The sequence below is a fragment of the Quercus robur genome, chromosome 4 (assembly GCF_932294415.1).
Source record: "Quercus robur chromosome 4, dhQueRobu3.1, whole genome shotgun sequence".
In the NCBI taxonomy this organism is placed as follows: Eukaryota; Viridiplantae; Streptophyta; class Magnoliopsida; order Fagales; family Fagaceae; genus Quercus; species Quercus robur.
The window spans coordinates 14727091-14745018 of record NC_065537.1 but is presented as its reverse complement, the minus strand read 5'-3'; the positions used below and the strand labels follow the sequence as shown (position 1 = coordinate 14745018).

The 17928-nt window shown below is 33.6% G+C and overlaps 1 protein-coding gene across 1 annotated transcript; it reads left to right on the top strand.

Annotated features, from left to right (window-relative positions):
- Positions 1 to 1350: 1350 nt before the first annotated feature.
- Positions 1351 to 8118, top strand: LOC126720659 (nucleolar complex-associated protein 2). The gene is made up of 12 exons (XM_050423397.1): positions 1351 to 1538; positions 2387 to 2431; positions 2531 to 2655; positions 3702 to 3773; positions 3863 to 4429; positions 4817 to 5119; positions 5524 to 5853; positions 5942 to 6148; positions 6501 to 6587; positions 7256 to 7350; positions 7438 to 7566; positions 7642 to 8118. The coding sequence occupies exons 2-12, from the start codon at positions 2413 to 2415 to the stop codon at positions 7916 to 7918; spliced, it is 2211 nt and encodes a 736-aa protein (XP_050279354.1). The 5' UTR covers positions 1351 to 1538; positions 2387 to 2412; the 3' UTR covers positions 7919 to 8118.
- Positions 8119 to 17928: the final 9810 nt, after the last annotated feature.

Sequence of the window (17928 nt, the reverse complement as noted above, 5' to 3'; positions counted from 1 at the left end):
CCTGAGGTTTAGATTAATGCCAACTAAGTTCAAGACTTTTTAAAATTTCAAGACAGAGAACATTCTTGTTTGGTGATGGAAGCTTGTCTAGCGGATCCAAAGATCCTATTGTCAATGCTAGGTTTGCTATTGAAATTTGTATGGTTTTTAGTCATACATTTACTAATTGAAATTATATTTTTAAGACTTTTTAAAACTTACCAATTAGGTCCCTAAACTGGTAGACCCCAGTTGAATACTTTTTTTTTAGAAACCAACCCCACTTGAATACGTGAATCCTAAAATATTACTCATTTTTCTCTTCTCTCTTGTAGGGATTAGAGATCAAATTGGTTAGTTTTGAAAAGTTTTGGACCTAGTTGACATCAGCTAGGTTAAGTTTATTTTAACCAAAAAAAAAAAGTTAAAATGCAAAACCTACCCTTTAAGTTTTTTTCAAAATTCATTTAAGTTCTCTAATTTTGTATTTGTTCCTTTTAGTTCTATAAATTTTAGATTTATTCATTTAAGGCATTTTCATCCATTTTCCTTAAAATTTTTTGAAAAAAAAAAATCCAAAAAATACTTTTCAATCGTTAATTAAAATTTTTAATTTAAAAAATTTAAATAAAATTTTAAAATTAACCATAACATAAAATAAAATTTGATGGAAAAACCTTAATTAAATAAAATTGAAAGTTAAAGGACTATAAAAATAAAGTTAGAGTACCGAAATGAATTTTGATAAAACATATAATTATATAAAGTTACTTTTGCATTTTAGCCCCAAAAAAAGAAAAAGAAAAAACCTTAACAGACTAAAACCCTCGAGGTATTGTGCAAATCAGCTTCCTTCAACCATTCAAATTAGTTAGTTAAGCACGTTTTCAAACAATTTAGAAAACTAACATCTCGAGTTTTTGAAACTCGAGATCCATATTAGAACTCGAGTCTGAAAGACTCGCTTTATATCTCAAGTCTTTAAAACTCGAGTTTCATGCAAAAAAAATTTAACCTATAGTGGCGTTTTTAAGACTTACAGTGACGTTTTAAAACCCTATAGCGACGTTTTCCTGCAAAAAAAATTTTTTATAAGTACAGGCTTAAGGAGTCCTATAGTGGCGTTTTTAAGCCCTATAGTGACGTTTTATAGACCTATAGCGGCGTTTTTTGCAATTTATAAAAATCGAGTCTCTAAAACTCGATTTTCAGCGCAATTTTTTTCCTCAAAATCGAGACTTAAAAACTCGAGTTCCATCTGGAACTCGAGTTTTAGATACTCAAGATGTTATTTTTCAAAATTGTTTTGAAATATGACAATTAACTAAATTGTTTAATATTTATTGTTATTTTAAAAAAAAATTCAAAACCCTCCCTAATTCTCAGTTTCTTTCAGCCGTAAGGTCCCTCCGCCTTCATATCTCTCTCTCCCACCCTCCGATCCCTATAGAGGGAAAGAGCTGCCCGGTGATCCCTAGCTTGCAGCACGTCCGGTCGTTAACTCCTCGCGTGGCTACCGCGGTTTCTAGGACCGACCGACCCACGCCTCACCCGCACAGGTACCTACGTAGTGTATTGTCGGTCGCACATTCAACATAGCGTTCGCACTTATCTTTTTGTATAAATTATGAAAAACCCATTTTTCTCTGTTCATACTTGTACAGACTCGTACCCAGAAAAAAGTGATTCGCTGTGTGTATATTGATTTTGCTGTTTGCTTCTACATTTGCCTCTTTAACTTTTATCAATTTCATGCAAAATGTTTGTTAAAATGTTTCTGATTAGTTAGTGGTGTTTAGAAGTCGATAATAATGTTATCAACTAAGTTACATGTAATTTATGCACACCACCTGTTCGATTCAATGTCTCACTGAGATTTTGGGCTCTCTCATGTTCTTATGATTACCTCTCTCTTGAATAAGACCGTAGGAATTCGTTTTTCTTGAACCAAATTATTTAGCTGATATCAATTTATGCAAAATGTTTGTTAAAGTTTCTGATTAGTGGTGTAAAGAATTTACAAGTCATAATAATACTGTACACTAAATTACATGTTCCTGATGTGCCCACCACCTGTTCGGCTCAATGTCTCACTGAGATTTTGGCTCTCTCAATTTATGCGGCAATGATTTTTCATTGTTTCCAATGCTGGTGAAACTTCATATGGCCTTTATTGAGATCTTTATCACCATAGGAATTCGTTTTGCTTGACCCAAAATAAGCATCCATATTTTTTTGTTTGTTTTATGCTATGGAAAGTTTGATTCTAACAAACTTTGTTGTAGCAGTGTGTGATAATCTGAGTAAAAATTTGGCTTGTATACAAAGAAAAGCGGTGACTTTTAGTGTCATATTATGTAATTCTATACCCTTAGCTAACTGTTATTTCTTTCTTTATCCTTTTCAGAATTACTCCTTTATCCATCGTTAACTATGGGGGCAAAAGGCAGAGGTTTTTTATTTATTTTTATTTCATGTTTGTTTAGTTGTCACTATTGACCAGGCTTATGCTGATTTATGCTGCATTTTTTTTTTTTTTGGTTACTCTCAGTGAAGAGTTTGGATAATGAAATGAGTGATGAAGAGGAGAAAGAAGAAACCAAAAGCAACAAGACCTCCAAATCTCGCAGTCAAGCCAAAGAGCATAAGAGTCAACTAGAAAGACTTAAGGACAAGGTACTTACATACATATATACATACCTACATATAGATATATGTGTGTGTGTATAACATTTTTTTTTTTTTGCCTTAAATGCACTGGTACTTTTTAAAGTTTAGCACAAGAGCAATTTTAGTCGTCACTCTAGAGTTTGTTAGGGACCAAAATTGATCACTTTTTATTTTTTTAGGAACTAAAGGTGATCATTTTAAATTTGTTACGGACTAAAAGTGTGGCCAAAATCACTTATGAGCAAAAGTTTAGGGACCAACAATGTCTTTTGACCAATATTTTTGTTATCTTGATAATTGATATTTTCTTGTAGAGTATTAGATATTTCAAATGTTACTGCTTAATTTTGGTATGCTAAATATGAAACATAGTCAAAAAGAATTTTGCTATGGCTGCTGAATGTCCAGGAAAATTCTTGCAGTTGGGTGTTAGTATATGCACATGCTATATATATGACTAAATGTATCTGCACTCTAAGTTTTTACCGTGTATGTACCTTAGTTATGACCCTTTATCATGCCCCAAATCAATACATATCAATTATCTTTGCTTCATGCATAATTAATAGCTCCTATAGGTCAACTATTGTGTTTATATGTACCTTATATTGAGTTCTTGCATTGTAATGGACAATTCAAACTAGTAAAAATGTTGCAATAAGGGCTTTCTATTGTGACGTAGGTCATCAAGCCAAACCACATTAACCCTTGCTTCCGCACTTTTCACTCACTCTCTAAATTTTTTGTTTTCTTCCTTTTATTTTAACATAGGGGTTCCATTTCTATTTGTTGATAAGTGAAGTGGGGGTATCATTACCATGAAGTACATTATGGTTTGGTTGCTTGATTATCGAATGGATGAGGGTTCAATACAATGTAGCTAGGAGGGATATGAGCTTCTGAGTTAATGTATTTAAAATGGTTATTCATTCAATTGGGAAATCAGAATTTGGTTGATACTTGATAATTTATTACCTTGTGGAATTTTTATTTTAATGCTGTTACAGCTTTAGTGTTGAAGTCAATCAGTCATTAACAAGTGTTTTTTGCAGGACCCAGAATTCTATGAGTTTTTGAAAGAGCACGACGAGGAGCTTCTACAATTTAATGATGAGGATATTGATGTGTGTACAAAATACCTTGAATTTTATCATGATTTCAATGGGTGCTCTTAATAGAAGAGTTTTATGAAACCTGTTGCACTTTTGTGCAGGAAGATGTCACTACTGATGTGGAAGATGCTGCTACTGATGTGGAAGATGCAGATTTACAAGGTGACGATGAAATTGGCAGACATCGTGTTGCAGAGAAAAAAGAGAAACCATCAAAAAATGTTATAACTACTGCAATGGTTGATTCCTGGTGTAATTCAGTACAAGAAAAAGGAAACATTAGTGCAGTTCGTTCACTTACGAGAGCATTCAGGACTGCTTGCCACTATGGTGATGATGGCGGGGATGATTCTTCAACAAAGTTCAGTATTATGTCAAGTAGTGTGTTTAATAAAATAATGTTGTTTGTTTTAAGTGAAATGGATGCAATACTACGAAAATTGTTGAAGCTCCCTAGTTCTGGTGGAAAGAAAGAGACCATAATGGATCTCATGAACACAAAACACTGGAAGAACTACAACCACTTAGTGAAGTCATATCTTGGAAATGCCCTACATGTTTTGAACCAAATGACTGATACGGAAATGATATCATTTACTTTACGGCGGCTCAAATATTCTTCCATATTTTTGGCTGCTTTTCCAAGTCTCTTAAGGAAGTACATTAAGGTATGCATAGTTCTCTCCTTCATTTCTTGGATTCAATATATACCTGATGATTCATCTTTACCACACTGCCAGAGGTGGTTTAAGGTCTCTGCCTATCCTGTAAATCTGATGCATATGCAGTGCAGTTTGTGGTCCTGGACCCTGCCCTGAACCACATGTGCTTTGAGGTTGCAACTGTAAATGGTTTCTCTGTTAAAATCATTGATCATTTATCAATTAAAAAAAGAAACAGTTTGTGGTTTTGGGCACTGTACAGAATGTGAACTACATGCATATTCATGCCATTTTGATGTAGTTTGTGGTCTCAATAGTTCCAAGTCTTTTACTTATTTTTAATTTTCTTCAACTGGTACACATGGAACTAATTTTTATGTTTGACTTTTTCAGGTTGCACTTCACTTTTGGGCTACCGGTGGTGGTGCCCTACCAGTTGTCTCATTTTTATTTTTAAGAGATTTATGTATCCGGCTAGGATCTGATTGCTTAGATGAATGCTTTAGAGGGATATATAAAGCCTATGTATTGAACTGCCAGTTTATAAATGCAGTGAAATTACAACATCTCCAGTTTCTTGGAAACTGTGTCATCGAACTTTTTGGTGTGGATGTTCCTACTGCATATCAACATGCCTTTGTTTTCATTCGGCAATTGGCAATGATTTTACGGGATGCACTTAATACAAAAACTAAGGTATTATTTGTCACCATCTAAAAATTATTTTAAAGGGGGTCCTCTTTTAATATCTCATCTTGTAGGTCTGATATTCCGATAGATTTAAATGATTCCATTTATAGTGTACCTCTAATTATCTATCAAACTTAGAGATGATAGTGCTAAAGCTTTTGTCATTCTGGGAGTTAAATTTTGTCCATAACTTTCTCTCAAAGTTTTCCCTTTTGGCACTATTGAGATTGCAATTATAATCTTGTGTTAAGCTGCAAATTTGCAATCTTATAATTTTTGTCCATTGCCTTAAAATTACCTGATGCTGTACCATTTTACAACGGTTGAATCATATTTAGTACTTTCTTGAGACACTGTTGGTTGTGTTTTCCAAATACTTCACTTCTCTGATTTTTAGCTGTGTTCTATAGGAGGCATTCCGGAAGGTATATGAGTGGAAGTTCATTAACTGCCTTGAACTTTGGACTGGAGCTATATGTGCCTACAGCTCAGAAGCTGACTTTAGTCCCCTTGCTTATCCTCTGACCCAAATAATTTCTGGGGTAGCACGTCTGGTTCCAACTGCGAGATACTTTCCCCTTAGATTGAGGTGCGTTAAAATGCTTAACCGAATTGCTGCTGCTACTGGTACATTCATACCTGTTTCTATGCTCCTTTTGGACATGCTGGAAATGAAAGAACTAAATAGGCACCCCACTGGAGGTGTTGGCAAAGCTGTTGATTTGCGTACTATACTCAAGGTACTTCTATGCGTGGATATTTTTGTTTGTGTCAATTGTGCTTTACAGCTATATTGCTGATGTGAGTTTGGAAAATTTTCTATGCCAGGTAAGCAAGCCAACCCTGAAGACACGGGCATTTCAGGAGGCATGTGTATTTTCTGTGGCTGTGGAGCTAGCTGAACATTTAGCTCAATGGAGCTATTCTGTTGCATTCTTTGAACTGTCCTTTATCCCACTAGTCCGGTTGCGTAGCTTTTGTAAATCTACCAAAGTTGAGCGTTTCAGGAAAGAATTGAGGCAGCTTATCAATCAGGTAATTGATTAGAGTGGTCAACAGATATCTTCCTCCTTATCTTTTATTGTGTCAAAGTGGAACGCTTGAAAAAAAAAAAATTAATCTCATTTATTTTGTCTTTTTTATATGTGAATGAATTTATCTGTTACAATGTTACATGAAGCAAAGCTAATGGTGCATGTAACTAATGGATATCTATCAGACTTGTAATTGCCTGTGCTCCATCTGACCTTTAGAGTTTGAAAAAGTGGATTGCTGAAAAATGTTTATGCTCTTGTTATATCTCTGTTTTCTTTTTAGATGAATTCTTCTTCTACAATTAGCAAAGCTTGTAGTACACATAACTAATGTATGCTCTTCCACATCTCAGATTGAGGCTAGTTCTGAGTTTACAAATGAAAGGCGTATGTCTATTTCTTTTCTTCCGAATGATCCTGCAGCAATGTCTTTTCTTGAGGTTGGCAAAAATTTCTGATCCCATTCTCTTTGTTGAATTTTATCATTCGTATAGATTATATGTTGCATTCTGCATTTGATTTTTTTTATAGGATGGCCTGAGTACTGTATTTTATGAGTTTCTCTGAATCTTGATGGGTTGCAATACCAATGCTTTAGTTGATCAGATTGTTTTTTTTTTTTTTTTTGGATACATCGTTGATCAGATTGTTAAGTTCTCTAATATTGGCAACTTTTATTATTTCATCATTTTAGTTTGATTTGGCTAACATGTGGTTTGAATTGGTAGAAACAAGTTGGAAGCTTTTTTTGGTTACGTATGAGTCAACTGTCAAGAGTGAAAGTTGTTTGTTTTTGTTTGGTTTATATATATATATATATATATGTATGTATGTATGTATGATCTACTACACAGGTCTTTTATGTATATGGCCTTTGATTTTTGTTTTTTGAGCTCATCAACTGTTGAGAAATGCCACCTTTGGGGTTTTAACACAATGGTTAATTAATATTTAATAAAGGGCTCTCCATGATTGAAAATTGCAATTCAATGAATTGAGCTGTTATTAAGATATTTGTGGTATAAGTTTGTTGCCTTGGATTTCTTGAATGCTTTGTTTTCTTTAAGTTAGCCTTAGAGAAACTGAAAAACATTATGTCTTTTCATAGGATGAAAAGAAGTCAGAGGCTAGCCCTTTGTCACAGTATGTTTTAACTCTACGCCAAAGAGCACAGCAAAGAAACGATATGTTGACGGAATCCAGGTTTATCTCTATGTTGTTTAGTAGGCTTTATTATATTCATGATTGCATGTTTTAGGTTGCAATTTTCTAATGTGCATGTGGCTTCAGTGTTCTTGTTGGCGAGCACTCATCTGTCTTCGGGAAAAAAATATCAGAAAGTGATGAAGAGGATGATGCCTGGAATGAGGAAGGTGCTTCTGTCTTTAATTCTTCCTGGTTACCGGGAGGTGATTCCAAGTATGTTCATCTGACTCTTGCATTTTTTTTTTCTTTGGTGGTATTGTTATTTATCATTCTACTATTGATTCGCAGGACCAAGAAGCCTAAAGAAATCAAGCAGAAGAAAAAGAAGAGAAAGATGGAAGAGCACAACACGGTAGCTGTGGATGAAGATGTTGTAGAAGAGTTGGTACTCAGTTCTGATGAAGAAGAGTCTGCTAGTGATACCCTCTCCGCTGGGGAGGATGACGATGAGAAGCTAGTGCCTCCAAGGCATCAAAGGAAGAAGCAGAAACCGCCTACAAATATATCAAAGACAAAAGTAAAATCTCGTGCAAAGAAGTCAAAGAAGAGGAAGAGGGCTAATTGACATGATATGATACTCAACAATTTGCATGTCTAATTTGTTTTATTGATTTACTTCAAGTACACGTGAGAAATGGTATTTGTCTTGGGCTAATTATATTCTCCGGTTTTGCCGAGCTTCTTGTAGCTACTGAGTTTGACAAAATTTTGAATTTTTGTTTCCGGTTAGAAAGCAAATTGTATAGGCATGACTGTTCTCTTCTACTTCTGTCAATTTCTTCATGATATTGAACCCTCTTAAAGCCCACCCATTTCGCAAAGAATCCCAACCCTAACCCAAACCAAGCTGCAGTCCTTTCCACCACTTGCACTTAATCTCAAATCTTTCCACAAATCACTTCTGATCCTACCCGCACAAATAATCCCATTGCCAATCTCAGTCTGTCTGAGCTGCTTGAAAAACATAGTGAAGGATATAAAAGGAGAGGAAAAGAAATGGATCTTTTAACTCTTTTATTCATATTAAAAATGTCAAAACTTGTTTTATCACTAAATGAAATGGGGAGCTTATAATAAATGTAACTGGTATATGTGAGGATAAGAGATTCAAACCCAAATTCTACATGTTGGGAAAATTAGGTAATACCACTAAACTGCAGATCTTTTGTCATCGCATGGTCAAATTTGATGAGACGTGTCACGTGTAGTATTACCTACATGAACATGTGAAGTTGATGCAAGGATCAAGTTCGAACTATTTATATATCCCATAAAAATGAACTATTTAAATGTTTTGAGATTTGATTGTGATTTTTTTTTTTTTTTTTGGTGAAGTACAAGTGAGTTTTTTGAATTCTTTGAATATGTTTTAATCGGTAAATTTGAAGGACTAAAATAGGTGATTCTCAAAATCTAATCTATATAAACTTAAAATATACATCTACAAAGTACATAGTGCAACAAAGCTAGTGATATAGGTCTCATTCTAAACACACTTATTTCATGTTTATCTCTCTCCCTCTCTCTTTCTCACTGGATTTTTTTTTTTTTTTTTTTTAATTTTTTTATATCAAATGATTAATAGGCAAAAAAAAAATCTCAGTGAGAGGACATGTAACTATTTAGCCATATGTAATTAAAATAATTCAAATTGCTAATCAAGTGCTTTTTTTTGGGGGGGGGGGGGGGGGGGTGGGGAGAGGGGGAGGGGTGAATTGCTAAACAGGTACTTCAACAAAGAAAAACAATTTTACATATAAAAACTTTATACTCAATTGCCAACCCTAGATATGAAGAATTTAGTTTCAATTTTTCAATCATAAAACATGTGTTATCGAGCTCATAAAGCTCATGAAAATCAAAATCTCTGAGCTACTCCAAGTTGATGCTCAAGGTCTATAATGCATTGCATTGGTACCATACTTCCATTCATTGGAAAGCCTGATTCAAACACTTTTGTCCCTTACTAACAAGTTTCTCTATCAAACTTTAATTTCTCTTTCCTTTTCTTTAATGAACATGTAAGAACTAAGAGCCCAAATATGAGACACCCCAAGCCAACTAAGAACCAGTTCCAACCACCAGCAATAGTGCTTAATAAAAGGTCCTTTTCCATAACCAAAGGAAGCACAAGAAAAGGAAATCCCAGGCCCCAGGAGCTCCCCCTTAAGGTATAACGCATTAGTGCTCAATAAATATTATCAGCTCACTACATCAAAATAAATTCCTTACATCAAGTGTTAATACAACCAAATTAGCAGTGATATTAAACATAATATCACATTTTCAATAATAAAAGTCATTGCAATAATAATAATAATAATATTAGTTGTAATAATTTATAATTTTCGGTTGCAATAGAGGCTTTAATACTAAATTGCATTAAGAAATTTTTTTGCAATAACTTAAATCGAAGAAATTGTTGTAATAACTTGATACCAATTATTTTGAAATTTATTACAATAAAATTTCAAAGTGATAGCTTATTGCAACAAATATATCATTGCTATAACTAAATATCAATTATTTTATAATCTATTGTAATGATAAACATGAAGATACAACGAATATATTATTACAATAATCTAATATCAATTATTTAACAATATATTTTTAATGAAAAATATGAAAAAAAAATTATCTATTACAATGAAAATATCGTTGCAATAACTTGACCTAAATTATTTTTTTCAATTATTTGCAATTTATTATAATAAATTTTGTGAAATAATAGCCTATTGCTATAAGATATTTGAAGTAGTAAATTGTTTAGTGCAACAACAAATATATTATTACATCAAAATTGACATTAAAATATTTAAATTTTATTGCAATGAAATTTTTTGTAGTACAAACCTATTTTCTCAAATTTTATTGCAACATTTCACATAAACTATTGCAACGATTTTGATATTATTTTCCATGTAAAATTGTAACAAAAGTTTTGAATTAATTTATGGTCATAGAACTACTCATTTTTACCCCCACCTACCTATTTAATACCAAAGCTTTATATATATGTAGTAGAGGGTGTTAACCAATTCATCAGCTACTCGTTTCCTCTTAGCCAAAACACACAACAAAACAAAGCTTTCCACTTCCTGAAGCAGTGGAACATCCCACCTCCAAGCTTTTTTCCTTGAAAATTCGGGTTGCTATGTTTGGAGTGAGTAAGTTCCAGCCTCGAGGCAGTGTAGACAGTCGAACCTTTGAGTACAAGTTTTAGGTATATATAAATATATATTATTTTGTGTGTGTGCAGGTGGAGGACAAATTATCATATATATGTATGGTGGGTGAGATTTCGTCTTACTCAGTTTTTGTTATTTTATTTTTTGTTTTCCATCTAAATAAGATGCAACTCATGCAACACTATCAGTGAGGATGCCATTGATGTGTCTTTGGGGGAAAAAAAAGTTTGCAAGGTGAGTCTCTTTTGTGTAAGCTTCAGCATATAGCCATCAACATTTGAAATGTTTTTCTTTATTTGTACTACTGTAATATGATTTTAATCCATCACCTGACCATTGAGACTAGGCTATTGTATTTTTTACATTCCAATATAAGTACCCATGTTTGATGTTTCCAACCTGTTTTTAATATTTGTTTTCTATATATATGTTGTTAAGTTATGATTTTTCTCATAACATTAGTGTTGGTTTATTCCATGACAAAAAGTGTTGTAATTGCATTAATATAATTCCTTGTATTTTTGTGGGATTTATTTGTAATGGGTTTAGTATTAAGTAGTGAAGATTTGATCAAGACTGCTGAATGTCACATAAGAAGCACATGTAGGAAGGTGAACAGTCATGCCAAGTGTCCAGCTCAGTACAGCCTGTCCAGGAAGTTAACTCGTGACTTGGATTCGCGACTTGCACCAGTCGCGAGTGACCTGCGAAGTTCCCCTGTTTTACTGAAAATTGTGACTTTTCGTATTCCCATCACTTATACTATATATACCCTTATTACCCATAGAAATGGTAAGGAGCCTATTGAGAGAAAAACTCTAAGAAAGGTTTTTACAACACACCCACCTTATTAGAAAGAGAGCTACTCATTCTTAGAGAGAAATCTTTGTAGTCTCTTCTCATTCTCTCTCCCATTGTTATACCCATTGAGAGGAGATTTGTACCCAAACACTACCCACACCCATTCAAAGTGTTGAGAGTGTTCTCGGAGCTTGGGAAGCATTAAAAGATGCCAAGGATGACAGATGCAATGAGCTTATTGCGGAATTCGGAAAGCTAGAGAAGACACAGTTAGGCTTAATCTTGTTGGAGCAAGAAACTTGGAGGGCTTAGGTGCATCGGGTAGATTAGGCTTGGAGAGTCTATTGCTATTCATGTATCCTAACTAATTTTCTAGAGGATCATTTTGCCGCCTGCTTGAAGGGCAGCGAAGAGATTTTTCATCAAGTTTTTCGCTAAGTTTTTCGGTTTCCTCTTGGATAACACGTGTCGGTGTTATCTTTATGTTTGCTTCTTTCTTCCCTACTCTTTTCCTTTTAATTGCTGTTGTGTTTGTGATTAATTATGGTTTAGAGTGTTTTGCCAATTTGGGTATAGCTTATATTTATCATTCTGCACATATATTGTTTGAGTATAAGTTTGTATTGGTAATTTTGAAATTGGGGGTCCAAACATTTACTAGTATTTTACACACCAAGTGAACATTCAATTGGTATCAGAGCGAGTACACTTGTTTTGGTTTCATTACCTAAGTGTGATCCTTGACCCCTTGTGTTTATTGCCATGGATAGTGCTTTGTATGCTTTGATGGATGTTTGTGAGTGTAACATGTCATGTGTTTGTGAAAATGCCTCTATGAGTGATAATCCTCATGATTGTGATGCTATGTTACATGAATCTTTGAGTGTTACTGATATTCCTAACATCAAACTTTTGAAAAAAAAAGGCTAAGAAGTTTCATAAGAATTTAAGCAAGTTATTTTGTGAAAATGATGATTTGATTGCTAAGCTCAATGAATCCAACAAATTGGTTAAGAAATATAAGAAACTTGCTAAAAATTCTCTTGAAAAACTGAAAGAGTTTGAATGTTTGAATATGAACTTGGATGCTAAACTTGTTTTGTCTAACAAACTTGTTGATGAGCTAAAATGTGAAAATGAATCTCTTAAAATGCATGCCAAGTATTTGATTGTTGAACCTATTGCTAAAAATGATGAAAATATTTATTGTAATTATGTTGTGGTACTCGATTTTGTGCTTATTATGTGTTCCATCTCAAAGGACAAATCGATGTATGTTCCTCCACATAAAAGAAATCAAAAGGTGGAGAGAAAGACTCTTAAGTTAGAGCCTCTGTTTAGGTCTCAACCTAAGGTGTTGGATGGATCTAAATTTGTTCCAACTTGTCACTATTATGGTGTGATTGGTCATATAAGACCTCAATGTCATAAGTTGAAAAGAGAACAAAACCATGTTACTAGATCCCTTCCTAAAAAACCTAGTGGACCTAAACACATTGTTTGTCACCATTGTGGTGCTTTTGTTCATCTAAGACCTCATTGCTCTAAGTTTCATGCTCTTAAAAGAATCAAAAGAAAAGAGAAACTTGAACTTCTTGGAAGTCGTGCTAAAAAGGGTAAATTGGATTTGAGTAAAAATAGCATGTTATTAAAGAAAGTGTTTAATGCTCCTAACTCATTGTCTATGTGCATCTCCGGTCTTCATTTTTCCAACTCTCATCTCACTTCTCATGAGACACTCATTCCGAACAATCATTCCATTTGGATGAGGAAGGGTTACTATGGTTAAAACTTTTACTCTTTTGGTCCTTGATCTAATTCTTTCGATCGTTGTAGGAATAGACTTGTGCCTATTTCTCTTCCCACTCATTTTTTTTTTTTTTTTTCTTAAGAGCTCAACCAATTTCAAATTTCGAAAAGAGATAATGAGCTGAAAAAGCTGTCGCACAAACTAGTATTTGACTAGGAAAAAAGGAAATCGACATATATTGAAATGTATGGTGCTAAAAGCCAAAAGTTTTTTCATCAAATTGAAATATCAAAAAAATTTAGGCATCGATCTCAAAAAGAGATGTAAAGATAAAAAATGATCAAATATTATGAATTATAAGAAGCCAAATGAAAAGCTTTAAAGATATGTAATCATTTTCTTGTAGAAGGTCATATATGTTCATTTCTATAATTGAGATAGACTACTTGACCTAGTACTAGTTGTGTATGACTTGATTAAATTGATCATTGAAGTTTCACTCTAAACTAAAGACTATTCCATATTTGATATTCACACACAACACACATGCCTAATGTTCAATGAAAGTCTTATTCATTTGTTTGATTGTACTTGATTAAATGAGTTGTATGTGTGCTCAACTACATGTTTGATCAAACTAAAAATATTTTTGATCATTTTATATGTATTTGGAAGTGATTTTTATCACTCTTTGTGTTCATATTTAATGCTTACTTTGTTTTTCATTGTTTTAAGCATGTTTTGTGTTGAAAAACAGGTGTCAGAATTTTTGGCGACTCATTTTGGTAACTCACTCATGAGTTGCGAGTTTTGGCCACTCATTCGCAACAGTTGCGAGTTCATCCAGAGACGTTCGCGACTTGCCTAGTCGCAAAACGTCCAAGCGCAAAATGCCCAGAAACAACTTTTTAAAGGGCTTTTCATGGGAAACCTGTTTTAAACCTCTCCTATCCTCTCTAAAACCCCTCTTTTAATATTTTTATATCAAAATCCAATCAATTTAAATGGTTTTCATTCCATTAACATCTCTAAGGTAATTATAAATTCTTTTCATTGATTTTGATCCTTAGATTATGTTTTGGAAAGTTTTTGTGCTCTTGGTTGAAATTTTCATCATAGGGGTTAGGAAAACTTAATTTTTGTTAAATTTTTTGTATAGGATTTGTTTCTTTTGATGATTTGCTTTGAATGTTGGCCCCTTGTGGCAAAAAGAACATGTGTTAAGGGTGGATTTCATGATCATGCATTGTTTTACATTGTTGTTCATAGTGTGCACACTAGGTGTTTGATAAAATGCCTCTTAGGCATTTTCTCACTTGTTCAGACTTCGGTGAGTACCAAACTTTGGGGTTTTTCATATTTCCTTATTAGGAACATGTTTGGTTCATTGGTTGTGTATTTAACACATTTTACCCCATATGTGCATTTTCCATGCTTTGGTTATGCATTGCACATAGTCACATCTTGCACTCATTTCTCCTTGACCCTTTGTTTATTTGTGTCAAAAAGGGGGAGAGTATACTGAAAAGTTTTGTCATTTCTATATAACTCTTGTACACATTTTTAGGGGGAGAAATTCTATTTTTCATGCACATTTGTAGGGGGAGAGATATTCCATAAGGGAGATGCATACATCAAGGGGGAGAAGACATTGCGTTAATAAGAAAATTTTGTTATGTTTGTTTTCTTGTCTATTTTATGGTGCTTTGAATTATGTTTAGTATCAATACTTTGTTGTTCTCATTGCATCATGTTTGTGTGTTGGACATGCATACATCCTTATGTTATTGTACTTCATTGAATGTATGTTTGGATGATCATTTGCTTTACTATGTGATTATTGTAGTCATTTCTTTATGACTGTTTTGGTGTATGATCAAGTTGCTCATATGTTTCACATCATGTTTACTTGATCGCTATTTACTTGTTACATTATACTTGTCATTTTGTTACTTGCTATACCTTGAGGGTCTAATGTGTTTTATGCAAGTGTTTCAGGTCGCAGGTATTTTGTTCCAAGTTCATCACAGCTTCTAGATTTAGGAGTGAGTAAGTTTTGCTACTATTCACAAACTCACGTTTAAGTTTAGAGTCTATTTTAGGGTGTTTTGTCATGGAATAGCTAAAGGGGGAGATTGTTAAGTTATAATTTTTCTCATAACATTAGTGTTGGCTTATTCCATGACAAAAAATATTGTAATTGTATTAATTTATTTCCTTGTATTTTTTTGGGATTTATTTGTAATGGGTTTAGTATTAAGAGGTAAAGATTTGATTAAGACAACTGAAGGTCACATGAGAAGCACATGCAGGAAGGTGAACAGTCAGACCAGGTGTCCAGCTCAATACAGCCTGTCTAGGAGGTTAACTTGCGACTTGGATTCGCGACTTGCACCAATCACGAGTGACCTGCGAAGTTTCCCATAATTTATACTATATATACCCTCATTATCCATAGAAATGGTAAGGAGCCTATTGAGAGAAAAATCCTAAGAAAAGTTTCTACAACACACCCACCTTATTAGAGAGAGAGCTACTCATTCTTAGAGAGAAATTTTTGTAGTCTCTTCTCCTTCCCTCTTCCATTGTTATACCCATTGAGAGGAGATTTGTACCCAAACACTACCCACACCCATTCAAAGTGTTGAGAGTGTTCTTGGAGCTTGGGAAGCATTGGAAGATGCCAAGGATGGCAGATGCAATGGGCTTATTGTGGGATCCGGAAAGCTAGAGAAGACACGATTAGGCTTAACTTTGTTGAAGTAAGAAGCTTAGAGGGCTTAGGTGCATTAGGTAGATTAGGGTTGGATGGTCTATTACTATTCATGTATCTCAACTAATTTTCTAGCGGATCATTTTACCATTTGGAGGGCGGCGGAAAGGCTTTTTACCGAGTTCTTCGGTTTCCTCTTGGATAACACATGTTGGTGTTATTTTTGTGTTTACTTCTTTCTTCCCTACTCTTTTCCTTTTAATTGCTGCTGTATTTGTGATTAATTATGGTTTCAAGTGTTTTGCCAATTTGGGTATAGTTTATATTTATCATTCCGCCCATATATTGTTTGAGTATAAACTTGTGTTGATAATTTTGAAATTGGGGGTCTAAACATTCACTAGTGTTTTACACACCGAGTGAATATTCATATGTAGTGCAAAAATCGGACTTGTCGTGCTCAAGGTAATATTACACTGGAAACTGGACATGGAAGGGGAGTTATTGAAAATGATAATATGAAGTTTGTGCTGTTGATGCGCTTTCGTTGCATGGGTTTTGATCCCCAAGAATTTGAGTTTGGGGATGATTGGGCCACAACATTGGTAGTGGTCAAATTGAAATTCTTCTCTTTTCTTAGTTTCATAGTACTAAACTGTTTTGACCATTTTTTTTTTTTTTAAATGCAGAAAAATCATGAAGATGAATTGAACTTCCAAGAGAATCTCTAGCATTTTGAGAATGGGTCAGTTCTATTGAGGCACAAATGGAGATGCAGCATCCGTGTATAATTTGGATAGTGTCTTTGAGTGCATTGAGTAGAGAATTAGCATGATCTAGAGAGTATAGTATAAGTTATGCATGCCATGATTGGTTTGCAGCTAGAATGTCTGGGATGTGATGTCTTTTTTTTTTTTTTTTTTTTTTTTTTTTTTTAAACTTGGATCTTTAGCTTAATGTTTTTTAAACTTAAATTATAATGTCTTTAGAGGCTTTATTATAGTTTGTGATGTGATGTTTTTTTCCTGTTTATTAGTTTGATGTCTTTTAAACTTAAACATGGAATATCTTTGGAGGCTCCCAGTATCCTGACACAATTTCATTTGAGTAATTGAGCATTGGTTTGCTTCCATCCACTAATATCTCATTGGTCCAGTTTATATAGTATTTTATAATTTCATATCGACATTTAATAATAGTCTAGGGGAGCTTCTAAACAAAATTGGGTCCAGCAAGCTCAATTTTTATGAATAATATCGTTAAGGAGACTTGCTGCCTGTCTCAGCAATGATGGGATTGCAATTTTTTTTTAATAAATATATTTCATAAATGATCTTAATTCTTTCCAAAAACAAAACATATATAACCTAAATCAAGCATGTTTGCAGACCCTAAATTTTGGAACTAAGAATTGTTGTTGTTGTTGTTGTAGTAGTAGTAGGAGAACAGTACTTGTTGGCTCAAACTTGGAAAAGAAATTGATATATAAATATGATGTTTACTAGTTGTTAACCCTTGGGATGCACAAAATAATTTGATACAAGTACGTAAATACAATTAGCCTCTCTGCACACATGTTACACATGCTCAAATGCTTTTTTTTTCCCCCTAAAATACACAAATTTTCATTTATCATAGTTTGAGGTTGATGTATTTTATAATTACAAAAATATTTAGGGGTGTGATGAGGTGTAGCATAAATTACAAACACATTAAAAAATGTATAGATCTCCACACACTTTTAGGTATTTTTATAATAAAAAATGCATTAACCTCGAATTATGATGAATAAAAAGTTGTCCTTTAGGAAAAAAAAAAATAATAATAATAGAAGACTGCTTTAGCACAAGCAACATGAGAAAGCAAGTTTTAAAAATAAAATACTACTTGATACAAAATATAAAACATGTTATTTTTCTTTTTGGCAATCAATCTAAAATGGACTTAAAGTCTGTTGATAATGGAAAAAACTTTAATGCATCGGACTGAGACCCAAGCCAGGTATAGAAGATGCTTTCTCCTTGATAATGCAATGCAATAAATAAATTTTGGATATTTGTTTGTCCAGTGTGATTAAGATCTCAAATTAATGGCTCTACCAAGTCGCCTTTGGTATTTAA

Coding starts and splice junctions, on each gene's coding strand:
- LOC126720659 (XM_050423397.1), top strand. Junction 5,120..5,523: donor CACTTAATACAAAAACTAAG/GTATTATTTGTC, acceptor TGTGTTCTATAG/GAGGCATTCCGGAAGGTATA. Junction 5,854..5,941: donor ATTTGCGTACTATACTCAAG/GTACTTCTATGC, acceptor TTTCTATGCCAG/GTAAGCAAGCCAACCCTGAA.